The sequence below is a fragment of the Bombina bombina genome, chromosome 2 (assembly GCF_027579735.1).
Source record: "Bombina bombina isolate aBomBom1 chromosome 2, aBomBom1.pri, whole genome shotgun sequence".
Classification (NCBI taxonomy): domain Eukaryota; kingdom Metazoa; phylum Chordata; class Amphibia; order Anura; family Bombinatoridae; genus Bombina; species Bombina bombina.
Window position 1 is genome coordinate 985345524 of NC_069500.1, and position 21973 is coordinate 985367496.

General features: G+C 39.8%; 1 protein-coding gene across 2 annotated transcripts in view; it reads left to right on the top strand.

Annotated features, from left to right (window-relative positions):
• GSTCD (glutathione S-transferase C-terminal domain containing) overlaps window positions 1-21973 on the top strand; it is a 517648-nt gene that overhangs the window by 23622 nt on the left and 472053 nt on the right. For both annotated transcript variants that reach the window (XM_053703512.1, XM_053703511.1), the window contains exon 2: window positions 12280-12720. In XM_053703512.1, coding sequence (XP_053559487.1) covers window positions 12301-12720 — 420 coding nt within the window. In that variant the 5' untranslated portion in view covers window positions 12280-12300. The remainder of the gene's footprint in view (window positions 1-12279; window positions 12721-21973) is intronic.

Genomic DNA, 21973 nt, shown 5'->3' on the forward strand with positions numbered 1-21973 from the left:
CACACACACACACACACACACACACACACACACACACACACACACACACATATATATATATATATATATATATATATATATATATTATAGCCATTTGCAGTCAAATACATGGCCATATACCATACACCTTTGAACCCTTATAAATATTTTTATTTATATATTTTATATTTATGACTAATTTATATCATATAGTTTATAATTGATTGTAACTTTTTATTTTAATGTATTTATGTTGTGTTTGGTGAAACTTTTATTTTAACCTTAACTGTTTATGCGATGTCTTCAGCTGCTCTTATCCGACGTGTGTTAAATTTTATAGTGCTTGAGCAAACGCGTTTTACTTATTTACTAATAAGAAAGCAAATTAACGTGTCTACAATAATCTTATATTGCGTGTGCGCTAATGTTATCACATCACTTGTAATCTAGCCCATAGCGGGCAAAAAAATAATAAAAAAATATATATTTGTACATACTGTATATCTATGAATATGTAATTAGCAAGCATTATTGAAAGTCAGCATGCAAGAGCACAGTAGGACCCAAGACTGGAGGGGCATTGATGATATGTGCCATCTCTTGGCCGGTAGTGGTAAATAATTCTCCACTTGTTTTTCATATTTGAAGCTTTTTGTGAGTGATTGGCAGCTAATTACTGTTACAGTTTGTGGTTAAACCCTTCTAGATTTTGCACCTAGTTTCCTCTAGGCTCAGCTTCCTGTATCAGTGAATGTGCACCCAGTTTACTCTGTGAGCACCTCCCTTGCTATTAGCTAGAGGCAGAACCTTTGTTCACTTTCTGCAATGAGTTTTTTTTTTTTTTAAGTTAAAATTTTTGCAGGTTATTTTAAAATTAAATGAAATTTTAAATTTGTCAGGTACTCTAATGCACCAGCTCAATTGCAATTTGTTAATTAACTGGAGAATAAAGCAGTTTTTAAAATGTTATAGTGTTTGTAGTAGATGAACATTGCATTGCAAAAGGACATTTCTTTAAAGGGACACTGAACCCCAATTTTTTCTTTCGTGATTCAGAGATAGAGCATAAAATTTTAAGCAACTTTCTAATTTACTCCTATTATCAATGTTTCTTCGTTCTCTTGCTATCTTTATATAAAAAAGAAGGCATCTAAGCTTTTTTCTTGATTCAGCACTCTGGACAGCAGTTTTTGATTGGTGGATGAATTTATCCACCAATCAGCAAGGACAACCTAGGTTGTTCACCAAAAATGGTCCGGCATCTAAACATACATTCTTGCATTTCAAATAAAGATACTAAGAGAATAAGGAAAATTTGATAACAGGAGTAAATTACAAAGTTGCTTAAAATTTCATACTCTATCTGAATCACAAAAGAAAATTTGGGTTCAGTGTCCCTTTAAGTTTTTAAAATGTCTCTTCATTAAAAATACTGGGAAAGGCTAAGGAATGGGGCCATCAATAAATAACCTGCCGCTCCATATTTGATCTCTTCAAACAACGCCTCTCTCTGGCCGCGCTGAATTAACTCCTTACTGACCAGACCATTTTTCAATTTTCTTACCGTTAAGGACCAGGGCTATTTTTACATTTTTGCGGTGTTTGTGTTTAGCTGTGATTTTCCTCTTACTCATTTACTGTACCCACACATATTATATAACATTTTTCTCGCCATTAAATGGACTTACTAAAGATACCATTATTTTCATCATATCATATATAATTTACTATACATTTTTTTTAATAAAATATGATGAAAAAATGGAAAAAACACACACTTTCTAACTTTGACCCCCAAAATCTGTTACACATCTACAATCACCAAAAAAGACCCATTCTAAATAGTTTCTAAATTTTGTCCTGAGTTTAGAAATACCCAATGTTTACATTTTCTTTGCTTTTTTTGCAAGTTATAGGGCAATAAGTACAAAAGTAGCACTTTGCTATTTCCAAACCATTTTTTTTTTCAAAATTAGCGATAGTTACATTGTAACACTAATATCTGTCAGGAATCTCTGAATAACCCTTCACATGTATATATTGTTTTAGTAGACAACCCAAAGTATTGATCTAGGCCCTTATTGGTATATTTCATGCCACCATTTCACCGCCAAATGCGATCAAATAAACAAAAAGTTAACTTTTTCCCAAACTTTAGGTTTCTCACTGAAATTATTTACAAAAAGCTTGTGCAATTATGGCACAAATTGTTGTTAATACGTCTTCTTTGTTCAGAAATAGCAGACATACAGGATTTCACAAAAGTGAGTTCACCCCTCAAATTTTTGTAAATATTTTATTATATCTTTTCATGTGACAACACTGAAAACATGACAATTTGCTACAATGTGAAGTAGGGAGTGTACAGCCTGTATAACAGTGTAAATTTGCTGTCCCCTCAAAATAACCCAACACACATCCAAATAATGTCTAAACCGTTGGCAACAAAAGTTAGTACACCCCTAAGTGGAAATGTCCAAATTAGGCCCAAAGTGTCAATCTTTTGTGTGGCCACCATTATTTTCCAGCACTGCCTTAGCCCTCTTGTGCATGGAGTTCACCAGAGCTTCACAGGTTGCCACTGGAATCCTCTTCCACTCCTCCATGACGACATCATGGAGCTGGTGGATGTTAGAGACCTTGCGTTCCCCCACCTTCCGCTTGAGGATGCCCCACAGATGCTCAATAGGGTTTAGGTCTGGAGACATGCTTGGCCATTCCATCACCTTTACCCTCAGCTTCTTTAGCAAGGCAGTGGGGGTGTGTTTGGGGTTGTTATCATGTTGGAATACTGCCCTGCAGCCCAGTCTCTGAAGGGAGGGGATCATGCTCTGCTTCAGTATGTCACAGTACATGTTGGCATTCATGGTTCCCTCAATGAACTGTAGCTCCCCAGTGCCGGCTGCACTCATGCAGGCCCAGACCATGACACTCTGGGCCTGCATGACACCCTAAGTGGAAATGTCCAAATTAGGCCCAAAGTGTCAATCTTTTGTGTGGCCACCATTATTTTCCAGCACTGCCTTAGCCCTCTTGTGCATGGAGTTCACCAGAGCTTCACAGGTTGCCACTGGAATCCTCTTCCACTCCTCCATGACGACATCATGGAGCTGGTGGATGTTAGAGACCTTGCGTTCCCCCACCTTCCGCTTGAGGATGCCCCACAGATGCTCAATAGGGTTTAGGTCTGGAGACATGCTTGGCCATTCCATCACCTTTACCCTCAGCCTCTTTAGCAAGGCAGTGGGGGTGTGTTTGGGGTTGTTATCATGTTGGAATACTGCCCTGCAGCCCAGTCTCTGAAGGGAGGGGATCATGCTCTGCTTCAGTATGTCACAGTACATGTTGGCATTCATGGTTCCCTCAATGAACTGTAGCTCCCCAGTGCCGGCTGCACTCATGCAGGCCCAGACCATGACACTCCCACCACCATGCTTGACTGTAGGCAAGACACACTTGTCTTTATACTCCCCACTTGGTTGCCGCCACACACGCTTCACACCATCTGAACCAAATTTTTTTTTATCTTGTTCCAGTAATCCATGTCCTTAGTCTGCTTGTCTTCAGCAAACTGTCTGCGGGCTTTCTTGTGCGTCATCTTTAGAAGAGGCTTCCTTCTGGGATGACAGCCATGCAGACCAATTTGATGCAGTGTGTGGCGTATGGTCTTAGCTCTGACCCCCCACCCCTTCAACCTTTGCATCAATTCTGGCAGCACTCATACATCTATTTCCCAAAGACAACCTCTGGATATGTCGCTGAGCACGTGCACTCAACTTCTTTGGTCAACTATGGTGAGGCCTGTTCTGAGTGCAACCTGTCCTATGAAACCGCTGTGTGGTCTTGCCCACCGTGCTGCAGCTCAGTTTTAGGGTCTTGGCAATCTTCGTATAGCCTAGGCCATCTTTATGTAGAGCAACAATTCTTTTTTTCAGATCCTCAGAGAGTTCTTTGCCATGAGGTGCCATGTTGAACTTCCAGTGACCAGTATGAGAGAGTGTGAGAGTGATAACACCAAATTTAACACACCTGCTCCCCCTTCACACCTGAGACCTTGTAATACTAACGAGTCACATGACACCGGGGAGGGAAAATGGCTAATTGGGCCCAATTTTGACATTTCAACTTATGGGTGTAGTCACTTTTGTTGCCAACGGTTGCTGTGTGTTGAGTTATTTTGAGGGGACAACAAATTTACACTGTTATACAGGCTGTCCACTCCCTACTTTACATTGTAGAAAAGTGTCATTTCTCCAGTGTTGTCATATAAAAAGATATAATAAAATATTTACAAAAATGTGAGGGGTGTACTCACTTATGTGAGATAATGTATATGGCTTTGGCATTGCTTTTTGGTTATTAGAAGGCTGCTAAATGCCGCTGCGCACTACACTTGTATTATGCCCAGCAGTGAAGGGGTTAATTGGGTAGCTTGTAGGGTTCATTTTAGCTTTAGTGTAGAGATCAGCCTAACACCTGACACATCTCACCCCCTGATCCCTCCCTGACCCCCCTCAAACTGCTCTTTTCCCTCCCCCACCCCAAAGGTCAACCCCATCTTAAGTACTGGCAGAAAGTCTGCCAGTATAAATATATATATATATATATATATATATATATATATTTATTTATTTTAAATATATTCTGCAATGTAGGATATGCCCTTACCCCCCAACCTACCTGACCCTCCCCAAACATCTCTCTAACCCTCCCCCCTCTACCTTTTAGCCACCATGTTAGGTACTGGCAGTTATCTGCCAGTACCCAGTTTCCTATGTTTTTTGCTCTTTTTTAAAAAAAAAAAGAAAAATAATATTTTCCGTAGTGTAGCTGCCCCCCTCCCAGATCCCTTTCCCGAGTTATATATACATCCTCTCCCTCCTTCCCACTCACTAAATGCTTGTAGCGTTGCTGTAGCGGTCCCACCTGCTCCCGCCCCTCTTACACCTCCTCCCGCCCCCTTCAGCGATGGGCCGCCCATCCGCTTCCCTCCCTCCCACGCCACCAACGATCGGCACCATCGCTGGCCGATGCAGAGAGGGCCACAGAGGGGCTCTCTTTGCACCGGTTGCTTAAAAAATGGTATTGCAAGATGCCTCAATATCGAGGCATTGCTGCAATACCCTGAAAGCGGCTGGAAGCAATCACGATCGCTTCCAGCACTTGAAACCCCAGCATGTCCTTGATCATTAAGGGGTTAAAGGATGTGCCAGTGCTTGAAACGCCTGGCACGTCCTTGGTCATTAAGGGGTTAAAGGTATGTGAAACCCCCAAAAAATCTTTCATGATTCAAATAAAAAATACAATTTTAATAAACTTTCCAATTTACTTCTATTATCATATTTGCTTTGTTTTCTTGGTGTCCTTTAATGAAGATGCAGTAATACTGTACTGGGAGCTAGCTACAAACATTGGTAGGCTAATGACATATATGTTCAGCCACCAATCAGCAACTATCTCCCAGCTCCTGAGCCTACCTAGGCATGCTTTTCAAAAACAGATACCAAGAGAATTAAGTAAACTAGATGATAGAAGTAAATTGAAAAATTATTTAAAATTATATGCTCTATCTCGCTGGTTGTCAAACTTCTCCTCAGGCCTCCTTACAGGCCATGTTTTGAGGATATCTAAACTGGAGCACAGGTGAAATAATCAGCTAATTAGTAAACATGGTTATTACACCTGCTCTCATCAAAGGTAATCCTGAAAACCTGGCCTGTTGGGGAGGCCTGAGGACAGGTGTGAAAACCAGTGGTCTATCTGAAACATGAAAAAAAAGGGTTTTATATCCCTTAAAGGAAACTCAACACAGTACTTCCTGATGCAGAGCAGCGCTTCAAAGCAAAAGCGTTAACAGTTCCTGCATGGGCTCTGCATTTTTCTGCTCTATCATCTCAGATCACAGCATTTTCTGCCTTTTGGAGTAGGAGTATTTAGTTTGCTCTGAGTATGCTGTCAGGGTCATGTGATGTGTAACCAGTCTATTCTGAGATTACAGTCCATTACCATTTTTTTTTATGTATTTTCTAGGGAGACCAAATCTAGCTACAGTACCAACTTGGTGCATCCTATTCTTTTTTTTAAATTTACTTATTCTCATTACCTGCTGGACTCAAATAGTATTTGTAAGTTGATTTTAGTTCCCACTGAACTGTTAAAGGGACAGTCAACACCAAAATTGTTATTGTTTAAAAAGATAGATAATGCCTTTACTACCCATTCCCCAGCTTTGCTCAACCAACATTTATACATTAATATACTTTATACACTTTATACTTTATAACATTTAAACCTCTACATTTCTGTATGTTTCTAAGCCACTATAGACAGCCTCTTATCACATGCTTTTTTATTTGCTTTTCACAACAGGAGACTGCTAGTTCATGTGAGCCATATAGATAACATTGTGCTCACTCATGTGGAGTTGTGGGTGACACTGCACTAATTGGCTAAACTGCAAGTCAATAGATAGTAAATAAATGAATAAATACATAGCCATGTGGTCAGGGTGCGGTCAAAAGAAACTGAGATACAAGGTAATCACAGAGGTTAAAAGTATATTAATATAACTATGTTGGCTGTTCAAAACAGGGGCATGGGCAATAATTGTATATCTATCTTTTTAAACAATAAACATTTTGGAGTTGACTGTCACTGCTATATGATTACTGGTCTGCACTATATTCCATGTTATGTTGTTTATTTGTTGGTATACTACTCCATAGGCCTGCTGTCTTCTACTGTGTATATTCTGCTACTGTGTGTGTGTGTGTGTGTATATGTGTGTGTGTGTGTGTGTGTGTATATATATATATATATATATATATATATATAAATAAACTTATATACACACACACACTTAAGCCTGTTATAAGTTAAAATGGCATTTACCTTGGTTATAAGCTAGAGCCAGTTTGCAGGAGAAATTGACAGTTTTCAGGAACAAGCCGAGAATGTCACCATTTAGACAGAACCAGGTGTCCACAGCTAGGGAATATCCATATGAGTCATCAGAGGTCAGGCTAGGGTCCAATACTAGAATGACAGACAAAAGCCAGATAGCACAGCAAAAAATGAATCCGGCAGAAGAATAGTCAAAAGGTCTGTTTCAGAAGTGATCATCCAGTTTATCAGTCTACAATTTAAGGTACAGGCAAGGATGAGGCAAGAGACGTAAACAGGGTCAAAACCAGGAGCGCATGCCAGAGAGAATAACCAAACACATTTTGGCATTAGCAGGACCCTTTTAACAACTCTCCCATGAGTTTTGATGACAAATCAGCCGCAGGGTCACTTCTGACACAGAAGTCACAAATAGCTCTATCTTGGTCGCACAGTTGACAGCATTTATTAGAAGTCTGCAGATCCTGTGTCCTAAACTTAGTGCCCCCCTCCGAATCCATCTCTGACACTGGGATGCACATAGCGCATCTTACGCTGCCAGTAGACAAAAGTGCAAGATAAACTGTTTTAATTGAAATCTTTGTTTTATAGAATGTATAAAATCTCCCTGAGCCCTGATAAGACTATTATCATGACACATACCAACCACAGACGTAAGATGTGAAAAGGTTCTACTTAGTACAACAAAGCAAGATTAATTACAATGGCAACATCTGTTCTCTTGATCTTGTTGTTAGGATGTGTGAGTGCTCTCTGGGTGAATTTTCTGACCGCCTAAATGAAAGCTGGAGATATGTAGGAAGCTAGGAGCATCCTCTCTTTATGTTGCTCCAGCCAAAATCTGGAGAAGTTTGCACATTTCATTGCATAGACTCTATAGAATAATTGTGTAAATAAAAGAAAGCACTGGTGTTATTTTTATACCTCTGTTTATACCTTATCTGCCTTTATACAGGGAGTGCAGAATTATTAGGCAAATTAGTATTTTGACCACATCATCCTCTTTATGCATGTTGTCTTACTCCAAGCTGTATAGGCTCGAAAGCCTACTACCAATTAAGCATATTAGGTGATGTGCATATCTGTAATGAGAAGGGGTGTGGTCTAATGACATCAACACCCTATATCAGGTGTGCATAATTATTAGGCAACTTCTTTTCCTTTGGCAAAATGGGTCAAAAGAAGGACTTGACAGGCTCAGAAAAGTAAAAAATAGTGAGATATCTTGCAGAGGGATGCAGCACTCTTAAAATTGCAAAGCTTCTGAAGCGTGATCATCGAACAATCAAGCGTTTCATTCAAAATAGTCAACAGGGTCGCAAGAAGCGTGTGGAAAAACCAAGGCACAAAATAACTGCCCATGAACTGAGAAAAGTCAAGCGTGCAGCTGCCAAGATGCCACTTGCCACCAGTTTGGCCATATTTCAGAGCTGCAACATCACTGGAGTGCCCAAAAGCACAAGGTGTGCAATACTCAGAGACATGGCCAAGGTAAGAAAGGCTGAAAGACGACCACCACTGAACAAGACACACAAGCTGAAACGTCAAGACTGGGCCAAGAAATATCTCAAGACTGATTTTTCTAAGGTTTTATGGACTGATGAAATGAGAGTGAGTCTTGATGGGCCAGATGGATGGGCCCGTGGCTGGATTGGTAAAGGGCAGAGAGCTCCAGTCCGACTCAGACGCAAGCAAGGTGGAGGTGGAGTACTGGTTTGGGCTGGTATCATCAAAGATGAGCTTGTGGGGCCTTTTCGGGTTGAGGATGGAGTCAAGCTCAATTCCCAGTCCTACTGCCAGTTTCTGGAAGACACCTTCTTCAAGCAGTGGTACAGGAAGAAGTCTTCATCCTTCAAGAAAAACATGATTTTCATGCAGGACAATACTCCATCACACGTGTCCAAGTACTCCACAGCGTGGCTGGCAAGAAAGGGTATAAAAGAAGAAAATCTAATGACATGGCCTCCTTGTTCACCTGATCTGTGGTCCATCATCAAATGTGAGATTTACAAGGAGGGAAAACAGTACACCTCTCTGAACAGTGTCTGGGAGGCTGTGGTTGCTGCTGCTGCACGCAATGTTGATGGTGAACAGATCAAAACACTGACAGAATCCATGGATGGCAGGCTTTTGAGTGTCCTTGCAAAGAAAGGTGGCTATATTGGTCACTGATTTGTTTTTGTTTTGTTTTTGAATGTCAGAAATGTATATTTGTGAATGTTGAGATGTTATATTGGTTTCACTGGTAAAAATAAATAATTGAAATGGGTATATATTTGTTTTTTGTTAAGTTGCCTAATAATTATGCACAGTAATAGTCACCTGCACACACAGATATCCCCCTAAAATAGCTATAACTAAAAACAAACTAAAAACTACTTCCAAAAATATTCAGCTTTGATATTAATGAGTTTTTTGGGTTCAACATGGTTGTTGTTCAATAATAAAATTAATCCTCAAAAATACAACTTGCCTAATAATTCTGCACTCCCTGTAGATCGTTGTTGCATTTCTTTGGTTTCACTATCTATTTGGTTGGTAAGAGACTGGCAATAAAAAGCTAAATAAACTAGCAAAATAAGATCATACTATATTGCATATGTTACATTTGGGTGTAAGGTGGACTTCTTCAGCTTGTAAGGGTTAAATAAGGGAGTTCAATATGTCCTAATCCTATCATAGAACGAAAACACAAACCTATGAAATATTTGTTTATTTTTCTACCTAATCCCCCCTTCAGATCAATGCACTTCTGCAAATGATATTGTAGCCTTTTTATGCTTTCCAAAAAATGTTCCTTCTTGACCATCCAGCTTCTCATACACAGCAGCAACTTTATCATTGCCTGCAAAGCTTATTCCTTTCAAGTTATCCTTCAAATTTGGAACAGGTAATAGTCGCTGGTAAATATGGGGTGATTCAGCAATTCGAATCCAGCTTCAGCAATGGGCAACCAAAGGACAGCAGCATTGTCTTGACGGAACAGCCCTTTCTGATGTACTTTGTCACACCTCTTGAATTTCTTTGTGCAACGTTTCCAGTCAAGGTGGCATAGTAGTTGCTTGTTAAGGTCTTCACACTGCAGGACATCAGTTTTACAAATTTCCTAAAATAAAGATAGCGTTTTATCACGTATTTAATGACTGCACATTATTCAGCTTACTACATTTTCTATAAATGTTGCAGCAGCTCACACAAAATGTCTTGTACATAAGAAAGTGGTATCATTATACACTTAAAGGGACACTGAACCCAATTTGTTTCCTTTTGTGATTCAGATAGAGCATGCAATTTTTAGCAACTTTCTAGTTTACTCCTATGATCATTTTTTCTTTGTTCTCTTGCTATCTTTATTTGAAAAAGAAGGCATCTAAGCTTTTTTTTATTAGTTTAGAACTCTTGACAGCACTTTTTTATTGGTGGATGAATTTATCCACCAATCAGCAAGAACAACCCAGGTTGTTCACTAAAAATGGGCCGGCATCTAAACTTACATTATTGCATTTCAAATAAAGATACCAAGAGAATGAAGAAAATTTGATAATAGGAGCAAATTAGGAAGTTACTTAGAATTTCATGCTCTATCTGAATCACGAAAGAAAAAAAATTGGGTTCAGTGTCCCTTTAACATGGGGCATTTGCTTACTCACAACAATATAGAACAATATATTGTTACAACAGTAATGTAAACATGGAGCTTCCCTGTCAGGAGTAGGACTTATTGGTCTATCCTCGTAAGATAAAGGGACCATAAAGAGTCAGTATAGTTAGATTTGTTTATAAAATGTTTAGTTATGTGTAATGAAACAACTTTTCAATAAATTCTCATTGGTGGATAAATTCATCCACCAATAAAAAAGTGCTGTCCAGAGTTCTAAACTAATAAAAAAAGCTTAGATGCCTTCTTTTTCAAATAAAGATAGCAAGAGAACGAAGGAAAATTGCCACCTTTTTCATATACTTTAAGCTCTGAAAATTGATGCTTTTCTAATTCTCATAACGTTAAACACACCCGGCTGACGTGTCAAGGCTAACCCTGCTACATAGTTTATCTAATTGCAAAACAATTCACATAATACAGTACTAACATTATGACCATGTCATGTTTTTATGTAGATTAAAGCCCAGGTTGGCTCCTCCAAATAACATAAATGGTGGGTGCAGTTGTTAATTTGTTTTAACAATATCTTGGCTTGGCTGCTATGTTATTCTATGGCAGACAACATAAACGTCTTGTGTTTTCTCTCCCTTCCTTTAAACTAAATGAAAAGTAAAAGTGATTTGCATTCAAAAGTAGTAATTGCTCCACAAGACTCTCCCCATAGTTTTCAAAGTTTCTAGTACTCCTTAAAGACTGTACTGTTCAGGGATGTATTCAATACAAGCTAACCTTTCTTATCTCAGTTCCTCTCCTCCTTTTGTCGTCCCCCTGAACTCTCATGTAAGGCTATGAGCCTAGCTATTCTGTAGATAACTGTCTTGAGAGCTGATTTACATTAGCACAATTCTTCGGCAGGGCCCTCTTCCCTCTTTTCCCCCTATTAATGCTACCTTGTATGTTATACCTGTGTTTATAGCACTGTAAAATCTGTTGGTGCTGTACAAATAACTGATAACGAAGATAATAATGATTGAACACGTTATAAATATTTTACACTGTTTAATTTTTTGCAGTAAATACTGAAACCAATAGCAAATATGTGGGTTTGAACAATTAATAGACTATGATTAGTTACAGCCTTTCTGATGAGAACAACTCCCACCACTGACCGCTCCATTTCACAGCATGATAATAATTATCTATTGTATTAACCTAGAACAGTGTTTTTCAACTCCAGCCTCCAAAGCACTTTAACAGGCCAGATTTTCATGATATCTGATATGGAGCACAGGTGAAATAATCATCCGTTGGATAAGAGCAGGTTAGAAACTATGGTTGCTGTTCAGCTGATTATTTCACCTGTGCCCTGGCTCAGATATCATGAAAATCTGGCCTTTTGGTGTGTTTTAAGGACTGAAGTTGAAAAACACTGACCTGAGAAGAGGGTACAAAAAATGTGACACTGTACCATAGCTTTTGTCTAGATATACTAAGCTGGCTGACTTGATTGAAAATCATGTCAACTGCCCATTATTGTATTTGTTGCTTTTAGAGCTTAAAATGAAATTCTAGTGTTGATTTCCCCAACATACCATTTGGAACAACTTCCTAATATTACTGTAGTAACTTCTCTTACCATTTTTTGTTAAGCTCCAGGATCAGCGTGCCCACAGTACCAATCTTGCCACATACACAGCCAAACTTGCAAATGGTACATATGTGCATACATAGGTATGACAGGCAAGTGGGCACAATGGTTATACTTAAATGTTAATCAGTGTTTTTTTATCTTTCAGGTTACCTTGTTAATCTAAAAGATGAGAGACGAATTCCTCAAAAAAATGAGGGAACATCTTTACTTGGATATTGATTTTCACCACAAGTCCTCTATATTACCGCTACACACATCTATTGCACTTTTTTTGATATCGTACTGTGAGAGTCGCACATTTGATATTTTCATTGTACATCATGAAGGTGATGCACACAACATACCCAACGAGGACTTGTTGCCTAAAAATTTGGATTTAAAAGTCATCTCAAGGGATGATCTCCCCCCAGTTGTTCAGAGCTGTCGGTTGCCTGCAATTATGGAGGCTTCTGGGACTTTCTGCAGGGCAGGCCTGGCAGTAGTGCTCCGACACATTATACAGAAAGCCTACCAAGCTGAACCTTCCAGGAAGGATATCACTGAGCTCTTGGGTTTTAAGAAAACTTGTCTAAAGGCTTGTGCAGAAGTAAGTTACCTTTTATCATTTCATCTCATGTGCACTTCATCTTATAAGCCAGTTTTGGAGTAACAAATTATTTTTGCAGGAACATTCTTTAAGATAATGTTATGCCACTTGTTGTAAAGCCATTTTATAGACATCTGTTCAACAAAAATGTTGTTGTAATCTAAATATAGAAGCTATTATGAGATTAAATGATTTTTCCCCATCTTCCTTGGTTAAAAGTACTGAAGACACAAGTGCCTCTGCACTTTCCATTACATTCCTAATGTGCTCCCATGAATTACAAGGCCAGGACAGTTATAGGAGCAATTGATGGTAGCGCTCTTAAAGCAAAGCAAGTAATATGTTGATGAACAACTTAAGTATGAGGTTCCCAGGTTTTTAAAGGAATGATGACCGAGCTGTTCAGATAACTACCTGTTTACATTGCCAAATTAATGATGTTTATATAAATTCTTCCAGCACTTAAATTTTAATATTTGGGATTGAAGAATAAAGGAGGACACACACACACACACACACACACATATATATATATATATATATATATATATATATATATATATATATATATATATATACATATCTGTGTGTGTGTGTGTGTATATATATATATATATATATATATATATATACCTGTGTGTGTGTGTGTATATATATATATATATATATATATATATATATGGCATTCCAGTCTGTTATTGGCTGTGCAGTGGTCCTTAAAGGGGCATTCCAGCCATAATTAAAATGCTGATCAATACATTCCACTTTTCAATAGAACCATCTTTGCAATGTACTTGTGTTAGCAAAAATGCTTCTAGTAAAAGCTATTACTGTTTTTATTTAGATGTTTTACTGCACATATGCATTTGAATCATATTTAAATATGCTTAATGAACCAGCATTTTTATTTTTTTTTGGAATTTTTAATTTTCTTTATTGAATGTAAAGTCGTAACATACATATTTTAGATGATATTACAATATTCAAAATGTTACAAGGTAAACAGTAACATTCACATTACTATGCTAAATGTTTGACTGCAAATGTGTACATGAGTTATGTTTGTACAGGGGTTTCCAATGTCCAAGTCCAGTATCCCCCACGTCATTTTCCTCCTAAAAAGATGTACGTTAAGAGGACTTAGTTGTACAATAGTATTAAAGCTTGATTAATATTGCGACTGTATGTCCTTAGGATTAAACAATTGTCCTAGCCTCTCCTCCTTCAGAGGCTGTATGTTGACAAGTTCAGTTTCCCACCCCCGGCCCCTTGACATTGTAAAATTATTAATGATCATTTATATTGCTTCTAGGGGGAAAGAGGTGTCTGCCCTCCAGTAATTGAAAGATGTGTGTGTGACTCTCTGATCTGCTCAGCTATTCCCTGTGTCTCCCTGGTGTGGGTCGGTAATGTGTTGTTGCCATAGTGCTAGAATCTATTCATGTGTTCCTATAGTTCCCAATTGCCAATGGTGATATCTCTCTAGCTGGAGGAAGTTTGTGACTTGTGTTTTCTAATCGTCCACTGTTGGGACCACCTCAGACTTCCAGTGTCTTGGGATTAATGTTTTGGCACTATTTAACATAAGTGTCAATAACGCTTTGTATGTGGGGTTATCGAGCTTTGGTAGTGTTAAGAATAGAAGAATTTGTGGGTTGTTCGGCACTGTTTGCTCTATTACCTCCGAAATGTGGGTGAAAACGCCTGCCCAGAACGTGTCCAGCTTGGTGCAACTCCACCAGATATGTGTTGGTGTTCCTATGTCACCACAGTCTCTCCAACATTTGTTACTGGATGTTTTATATATTGTTTGGTGAGTGCTTGGGCTGAGGTACAACCTTGTGAGGAATTTATAATTGGTTTCTAGTACCTTTGTGGAGATTGATGACCTTTTGTTGTTTAGGAATGCTGCGTTCCACTCTTTGCATGTAAAGTTAGTCCCCAATTCCTTTTCCCATGACTTGGTGTAAGTGGGCAGTGTTTGGGTGTCTATCAGTAGCTGTTTATACAGAGTGGAGTTTGCATGCTTGGGCGGTGTGTCGAGTAGACATAGTGTCTCAAATGGGATAGGCTTTCTGAAATAATTTTGTTTGTTGGGATGTGTGTTTACATAATGACAGATCTGTTTGTGAGAGAACCAGGTCAGAGGTAGGCCTGTGTGTATATCCAGTAGTTCTGCAAGTGATTTGGCCTTTCCGTCTCTATACAATAAAGAAATTGTACGGTCTTTTATGTGGGTAGGGTTAGACACCTGTGTCTCTTTGAGGTTCCATGGTAGTGATGGGTTGTTGCCAATGGGTGACATGGGAGATATTATCCCAGATATGTTGGTGGATGTATGTAGGAGTTTATCCCAGGTTGTAAATAAATCAGTGAGTAAGGTGTATTTACGGATTATTGGCGGTCTGTGCCCTGCGGGGAGCCAAGCGGCAATCCCAGCATTGGTAAGTCCCAACACTTGCCTGTCCAATTGGACCCATTGTTTATGTGTGCTATCGGCATACCAATCCAACAATCTGTGTAATGTTATTACGGTTTTATATGTAGGTATGTGAGGAACTCCCAGGGTCTAATTCCTTGCCAGATAAATTGTTCTAGAAGCAATTGAATTTTGTGTAGGTGCTGAGCTGGTAGAGGTATTGGGGTGGTCTGTAGTAGGTATAGGAGTCTCGGAAGTATGTTCATTTTTATCACATTTATCCTGCCAATCCAATAAATAGTTTTATTTTTCCAACTTAAGAGGTCTGCTGAGATTGCTTCTTCTAACAATTTGTAATTAGTCTGAAACACTACCTTTGGGTCTAGGGCGACATACTGTATATAAGTATTTTAATTTAATTATTTGGTTTAAGTGGGCAATTAGGTATTAAACAATTTAGTAACTTCTCCTTGTATGTGAGATTCATAATCTCTGATTTGGTAACATTTAAAAGAAAATTAGATACCCATATATCCTGTATTCTTTGAATGTGTCTAGTGTATTCGGTACCAAGGTTTCTATCTTGGTGAGTGTAAGTAAGAAATCGTTGGCATATAATGCCAATTTGTATTCTGTGCCCTTGATGTGCACTCCTGTGATTTGGGAATGTTGCCTTATTTTTTGTGCTAGGTTCTCTATAGACAGAGCAAATAGAATAGGGGAGAGGGGGCAGCCCTGTCTCGTTCCGTTATAAATATGGAAGCTATCTGACATGATACCGTTAACTTTAACTTTGGCTGTAGGGGAGGCATACAAGGAGAATGCCTGTGATATAAATTTATCGCTGAATTTCATTTTTTGCATCACTGCTTTTAGAAATTGCCAATTCACCCTGTCGAAAGCTTTTTCCGCGTCTGTGGAAATCAATACTGCAGGGATATTGTGGTTTTTGACGTGTGATATAATCTCCAAAGCTTTCAGGATGTTATCCCTAGATTCTCTATTTGGGACAAAACCCCACTTGATCTGGATGTATCAATTTGGGCAGGTATCGGTTAATTCTGTTGGCTATTATTTTGGCCAGAATTTTTATATCGGAATTTAGCAAGTATATTGCGCAAAGGTTTTCAGGTCTATTTGGTTGTTTCCCTGGCTTCAGAAGGACTGTGATGTGTGCCTTCAACATGTTAGTGGTAAGTCTGCCTGTGTCTAGTAGGGTATTGAATACATTAGCAAGGGGGGGGGGGGTGCCAGGTGTTTTATATATTTTTTATAGTATTTGATACTCAGGCCATCTGGTTCTGGGCTTTTGCCATTGGGCATGCTCTTGATCACCTTCTGTATGTCTTCTATTGATATTGGGAATTCTGCTTCCTTTTCATCTAACGTTGGGAGGTCTAAACCTGTGAGGAATTGTTCTATGTCTAGAGGTGTGGCAGTATTTTTGATATTGTCTAAAAGTCTCCGCTATATGTTTGCTGTCCTTATAGGATTCTCCGTGGGCGTTTGTGATCGAATGTATATGGGTGGCGAATTGTCGTCTTAAGTTCTCTAGCCAGAGATGATCCTGTTTATCTTGGATATCAAAGTATTTCTGTCTTAGGAGTGCAGTTTTCCTTTGGTATTCTTTAGTTAAATAGTCTTTCAGGTGTTGTCTGGATTGGGTCAGTGCAAGGAGTATAGGGGCAGAGTGGGGTTCTATTTTATGTTTTGTTTTTTTTCCCCAATGACCTATCTGAGCCAGTGTAGAATTTAGGTATTGTCTATTATTTTTCTTTCTTCTGTTAAGTGTGATCAGTCCACGGGTCATCATTACTTCTGGGATATTACTCCTCCCCAACAGGAAGTGCAAGAGGATTCACCCAGCAGAGTTGCATATAGCCCCTCCCCTCTACGTCACCCCCAGTCATTCTCTTGCACCCAACGACTAGATAGGATGTGTGAGAGGACTATGGGGATTTTATTTAGTTTATTTCTTCAATCAAAAGTTTGTTATTTTTTAATAGCACCGGAGTGTGTTATTCTTTCTCTGGTAGAGTTTGAAGAAGAATCTACCAGAGTTTTTACTATGATTTTAGCCGGAGTTGTTAAGATCATATTGCTGTTTCTCGGCCATCTGAGGAGAGGTAAACTTCAGATCAGGGGACAGCGGGCAGTTTATTCTGCAAAAAGGTATGTAGCAGTTTTTATTTTCTAACAATGGAATTGCTGAGAAAATCCTGCCATACCGACATTATATCATGTATGTATAATTTACATTTTAGTATTCTGGGGAATGGTACTTCACTGGAATTACACTGTGTATATAAGATTTTAGCCTAATAGAAATACAACAGGCTTTTAATAATTCTTAATTATGTTAAACGTTTTTGCTGGAATGTAAAATCGTTTTCATTTTCTGAGGTACTGGGTGAATAAAATGTTTGGGCACTATTTTTCCACTTGGCAGTTGCTGGATCTAATTATGACAGTTTTTAATCTCTCTCACTGTTGTGTGTGAGGGGGTGGGACCTTTTTTTTGGCGCTTTTGCTACGCATCAAAAATTTCAGTCAAAAGCTCATTGTTTTTTCCTGCATGTTCCGGTTTATCTCTACAGAACCCAGGGATCTTCAAAGCTAATTTGAGGAAAGTAATCTAACAGAGCTGTAAGATTGTAGTTGACTGTGATAAAAAACGTTTATTCTTTAACTTTTTTATGCCTCAGGGTTAGTTATTTCTTGCTACTGGGTACAAGCCTTTGCTAAGTTGCATTTTGTTTTACAAAGCTGATTGATTTCATCTGTTATATATATTCAGTGCTTTTCAAGCACAGTTCGTTTTTTTCATTGTATTTTACTTGTATAGTATTTCCAAATTGCAAGTTTATTTGCTAGTTTGTTAAACATGTCTGATTCAGAAGATGAGACCTGTACTATTTGTACTAAAGCCAAGGTGGAGCCCAATAGAAATTTATGTACTAACTGTATTGATGCTACATTAAATAAAAGTCAATCTGTACAAATTGAACAAATTTCACCAAACAACGAGGGGAGAGTTATGCCGACTAACTCGCCTCACGTGACAGTACCTGCATCTCCCGCTCGGGACGTGCGCGATATGGCGACGCCAAGTACATCTGGGCGGCCATTACAAATAACATTACAAGATATGGCTACTGTTATGACTGAGGTTTTGGCTAAATTACCAGAACTAAGGGGCAAGCGTGATCACTCTGGAGTGAGAACAGAGTGCGCTGATAATGTTAGGGCCATGTCAGATACTGCGTCACAACTTGCAGAACATGAGGACGGAGAGCTTCATTCTGCGGCTGACGGTTCTGATCCAAACAGATTGGATTCAGATATTTCAAATTTTAAATTTAAGCTGGAAAACCTCCGTGTTTTACTAGGGGAGGTGTTAGCGGCCCTGAATGATTGTAACACAGTTGCAATACCCGAGAAAATGTGTAGGTTGGATAAATATTTTGCTGTACCAACAAGTACTGACGTTTTTCCTATACCTAAAAGACTAACTGAAATTATTACTAAGGAGTGGGATAGACCCGGTGTGCCGTTCTCACCCCCTCCAATATTTAGAAAGATGTTTCCAATAGACACCACCACACGGGATTTATGGCAAACGGTCCCTAAGGTGGAGGGAGCAGTTTCTACTTTAGCTAAACGTACCACTATCCCGGTAGAGGATAGCTGTGCCTTTTCAGATCCAATGGATAAAAAATTAGAGGGTTACCTTAAGAAAATGTTTGTTCAACAAGGTTTTATATTGCAACCCCTTGCATGCATTGCGCCGATCACGGCTGCAGCGGCATTCTGGATTGAGTCTCTAGAAGAGAATCTTGGTTCAGCTACGCTGGACGACATTTCAGACAGGCTTAGAGTACTTAAGCTATCTAATTCATTCATTTCGGAATCCGTAGTACATTTAATTAAACTTACGGCTAAGAATTCCGGATTCGCCATTCAAGCGCGCAGAGCACTGTGGCTAAAATCCTGGTCAGCTGATGTAACTTCTAAGTCCAAATTACTTAATATACCTTTCAAGGGACAGACCTTATTTGGGCCTGGTTTGAAAGAAATTATCGCTGACATTACAGGAGGTAAGGGCCACGCCCTACCTCAAGACAAAGCCAAACCTAAGGCTAGACAGTCTAATTTTCGTTCCTTTCGGAATTTCAAAGCAGGAGCAGCATCATCTTCCACTACTCCAAAACAAGAAGGATCTGGTGCTCGCTACAGACAAGGCTGGAGACCTAACCAGTCCTGGAACAAGGGCAAGCAGGCCAGGAAGCCTGCAGCTGCCACTAAATCAGCATGAATTGAGGGCCCCCGATCCGGGATCGGATCTAGTGGGGGGCAGACTTTCTCTCTTCGCCCAGGCTTGGGCAAGAGATGTCCAGGATCCCTGGACGCTAGAGATAATATCTCAGGGATACCTTCTGGACTTCAAACACTCTCCTCCAAGAGAGAGATTTCATCTGTCAAGGTTGTCGACAAACCAAACAAAGAAAGAAGCGTTTCTACGCTGCATACAAGATCTATTGTTAATGGGAGTAATCCATCCAGTTCCACGGTCGGAACAGGGACAAGGGTTTTACTCAAATCTGTTTGTGGTTCCCAAAAAAGAGGGAACTTTCAGACCAATCCTGGATTTAAAGATCCTAAACAAATTCCTAAGAGTTCCATCATTCAAAATGGAGACTATCCGGACAATTTTACCCATGATCCAAGAAGGTCAGTACATGACCACAGTGGACTTAAAGGACGCTTACCTTCAAATACCGATTCACAAAGATCATTACCGGTATCTAAGGTTTGCCTTTCTAGACAGGCATTACCAGTTTGTGGCTCTTCCATTCGGATTGGCTACAGCTCCAAGAATCTTCACAAAGGTTCTAGGTGCTCTTCTGGCGGTACTAAGACCGCGGGGGAATTTCGGTAGCTCCTTACCTAGACGACATTCTGATACAAGCTTCAAGCTTTCAAACTGCCAAGTCTCATACAGAGTTAGTACTGGCATTTCTAAGGTCACATGGATGGAAGGTGAACGAAAAGAAAAGTTCACTCGTTCCACTTACAAGAGTTCCCTTCCTGGGGACTCTTATAGATTCTGTAGAAATGAAGATTTACCTGACAGAAGACAGGTTAACAAGACTTCAAAGTGCTTGCCGCACCCTTCATTCCATTCGACACCCATCGGTGGCTCAATGCATGGAGGTAATCGGCCTAATGGTTGCAGCAATGGACATAGTGCCATTTGCTCGCTTACACCTCAGACCACTGCAATTGTGCATGCTAAGTCAGTGGAATGGGGATTACTCAGACTTGTCCCCTTCTCTGAATCTGGATCAAGAGACCAGAAATTCTCTTCTATGGTGGCTTTCTCGGCCACATCTGTCCAGGGGGATGCCATTCAGCAGACCAGACTGGACAATTGTAACAACAGACGCCAGCCTTCTAGGTTGGGGTGCCGTCTGGAATTCTCTGAAGGCTCGGGGACAATGGAGTCAGGAGGAGAGTCTCCTGCCAATAAACATTCTGGAATTGAGAGCAGTTCTCAATGCCCTCCTGGCTTGGCCCCAGTTGACAACTCGGGGGTTCATCAGGTTTCAGTCGGACAACATCACGACTGTAGCTTACATCAACCATCAGGGAGGGACAAGGAGCTCCCTAGCAATGATGGAAGTATCAAAGATAATTCGCTGGGCAGAGTCTCACTCTTGCCACCTGTCAGCAATCCACATCCCGGGAGTGGAGAATTGGGAGGCGGATTTCTTAAGTCGTCAGACTTTTCATCCGGGGGAATGGGAACTTCATCCGGAGGTCTTTGCCCAAATACTTCGACGTTGGGGCAAGCCAGAGATAGATCTCATGGCGTCTCGACAGAACGCCAAGCTTCCTCGGTACGGGTCCAGATCCAGGGATCCAGGAGCAGTCCTAATAGATGCCCTGACGGCACCTTGGGACTTCAGGATGGCTTATGTGTTTCCACCCTTCCCGATGCTTCCTCGATTGATTGCCAGAATCAAACAGGAGAGAGCATCAGTGATTCTGATAGCACCTGCATGGCCACGCAGGACTTGGTATGCAGACCTGGTGGACATGTCATCCTGTCCACCTTGGTCTCTACCTCTGAAACAGGACCTCCTGATACAGGGTCCTTTCAAACATCAAAATCTAACTTCTCTGAAGCTGACTGCTTGGAAATTGAACGTTTGATTTTATCAAGACGTGGGTTTTCTGAGTCAGTTATTGACACCTTAATACAGGCCAGGAAGCCTGTTACCAAAAAGATTTACCATAAAATATGGCGTAAATACCTATATTGGTGTGAATCCAAAGGTTACTCTTGGAGTAAGGTTAGGATTCCTAGGATATTGTCTTTTCTACAAGAAGGTTTAGAAAAGGGTTTATCTGCTAGTTCATTAAAGTGACAGATCTCAGCTCTGTCTATTCTGTTACACAAACGTCTGTCAGAAGTGCCAGACGTTCAGGCTTTTTGTCAGGCTTTAGCGAGGATTAAGCCTGTGTTTAAGACTGTTGCTCCACCATGGAGTTTAAATCTTGTTCTTAACGTTTTACAGGGCGTTCCGTTTGAACCCCTCCATTCCATTGATATAAAGTTGTTATCTTGGAAAGTTCTATTTTTAATGGCTATTTCATCGGCTCGAAGAGTCTCTGAATTATCAGCCTTACATTGTGATTCTCCTTATTTGATTTTTCATTCGGATAAGGTAGTTCTGCGTACTAAACCTGGGTTCTTACCCAAGGTAGTCACTAACAGGAATATCAATCAAGAGATTGTTGTTCCATCTTTGTGTCCAAATCCTTCTTCAA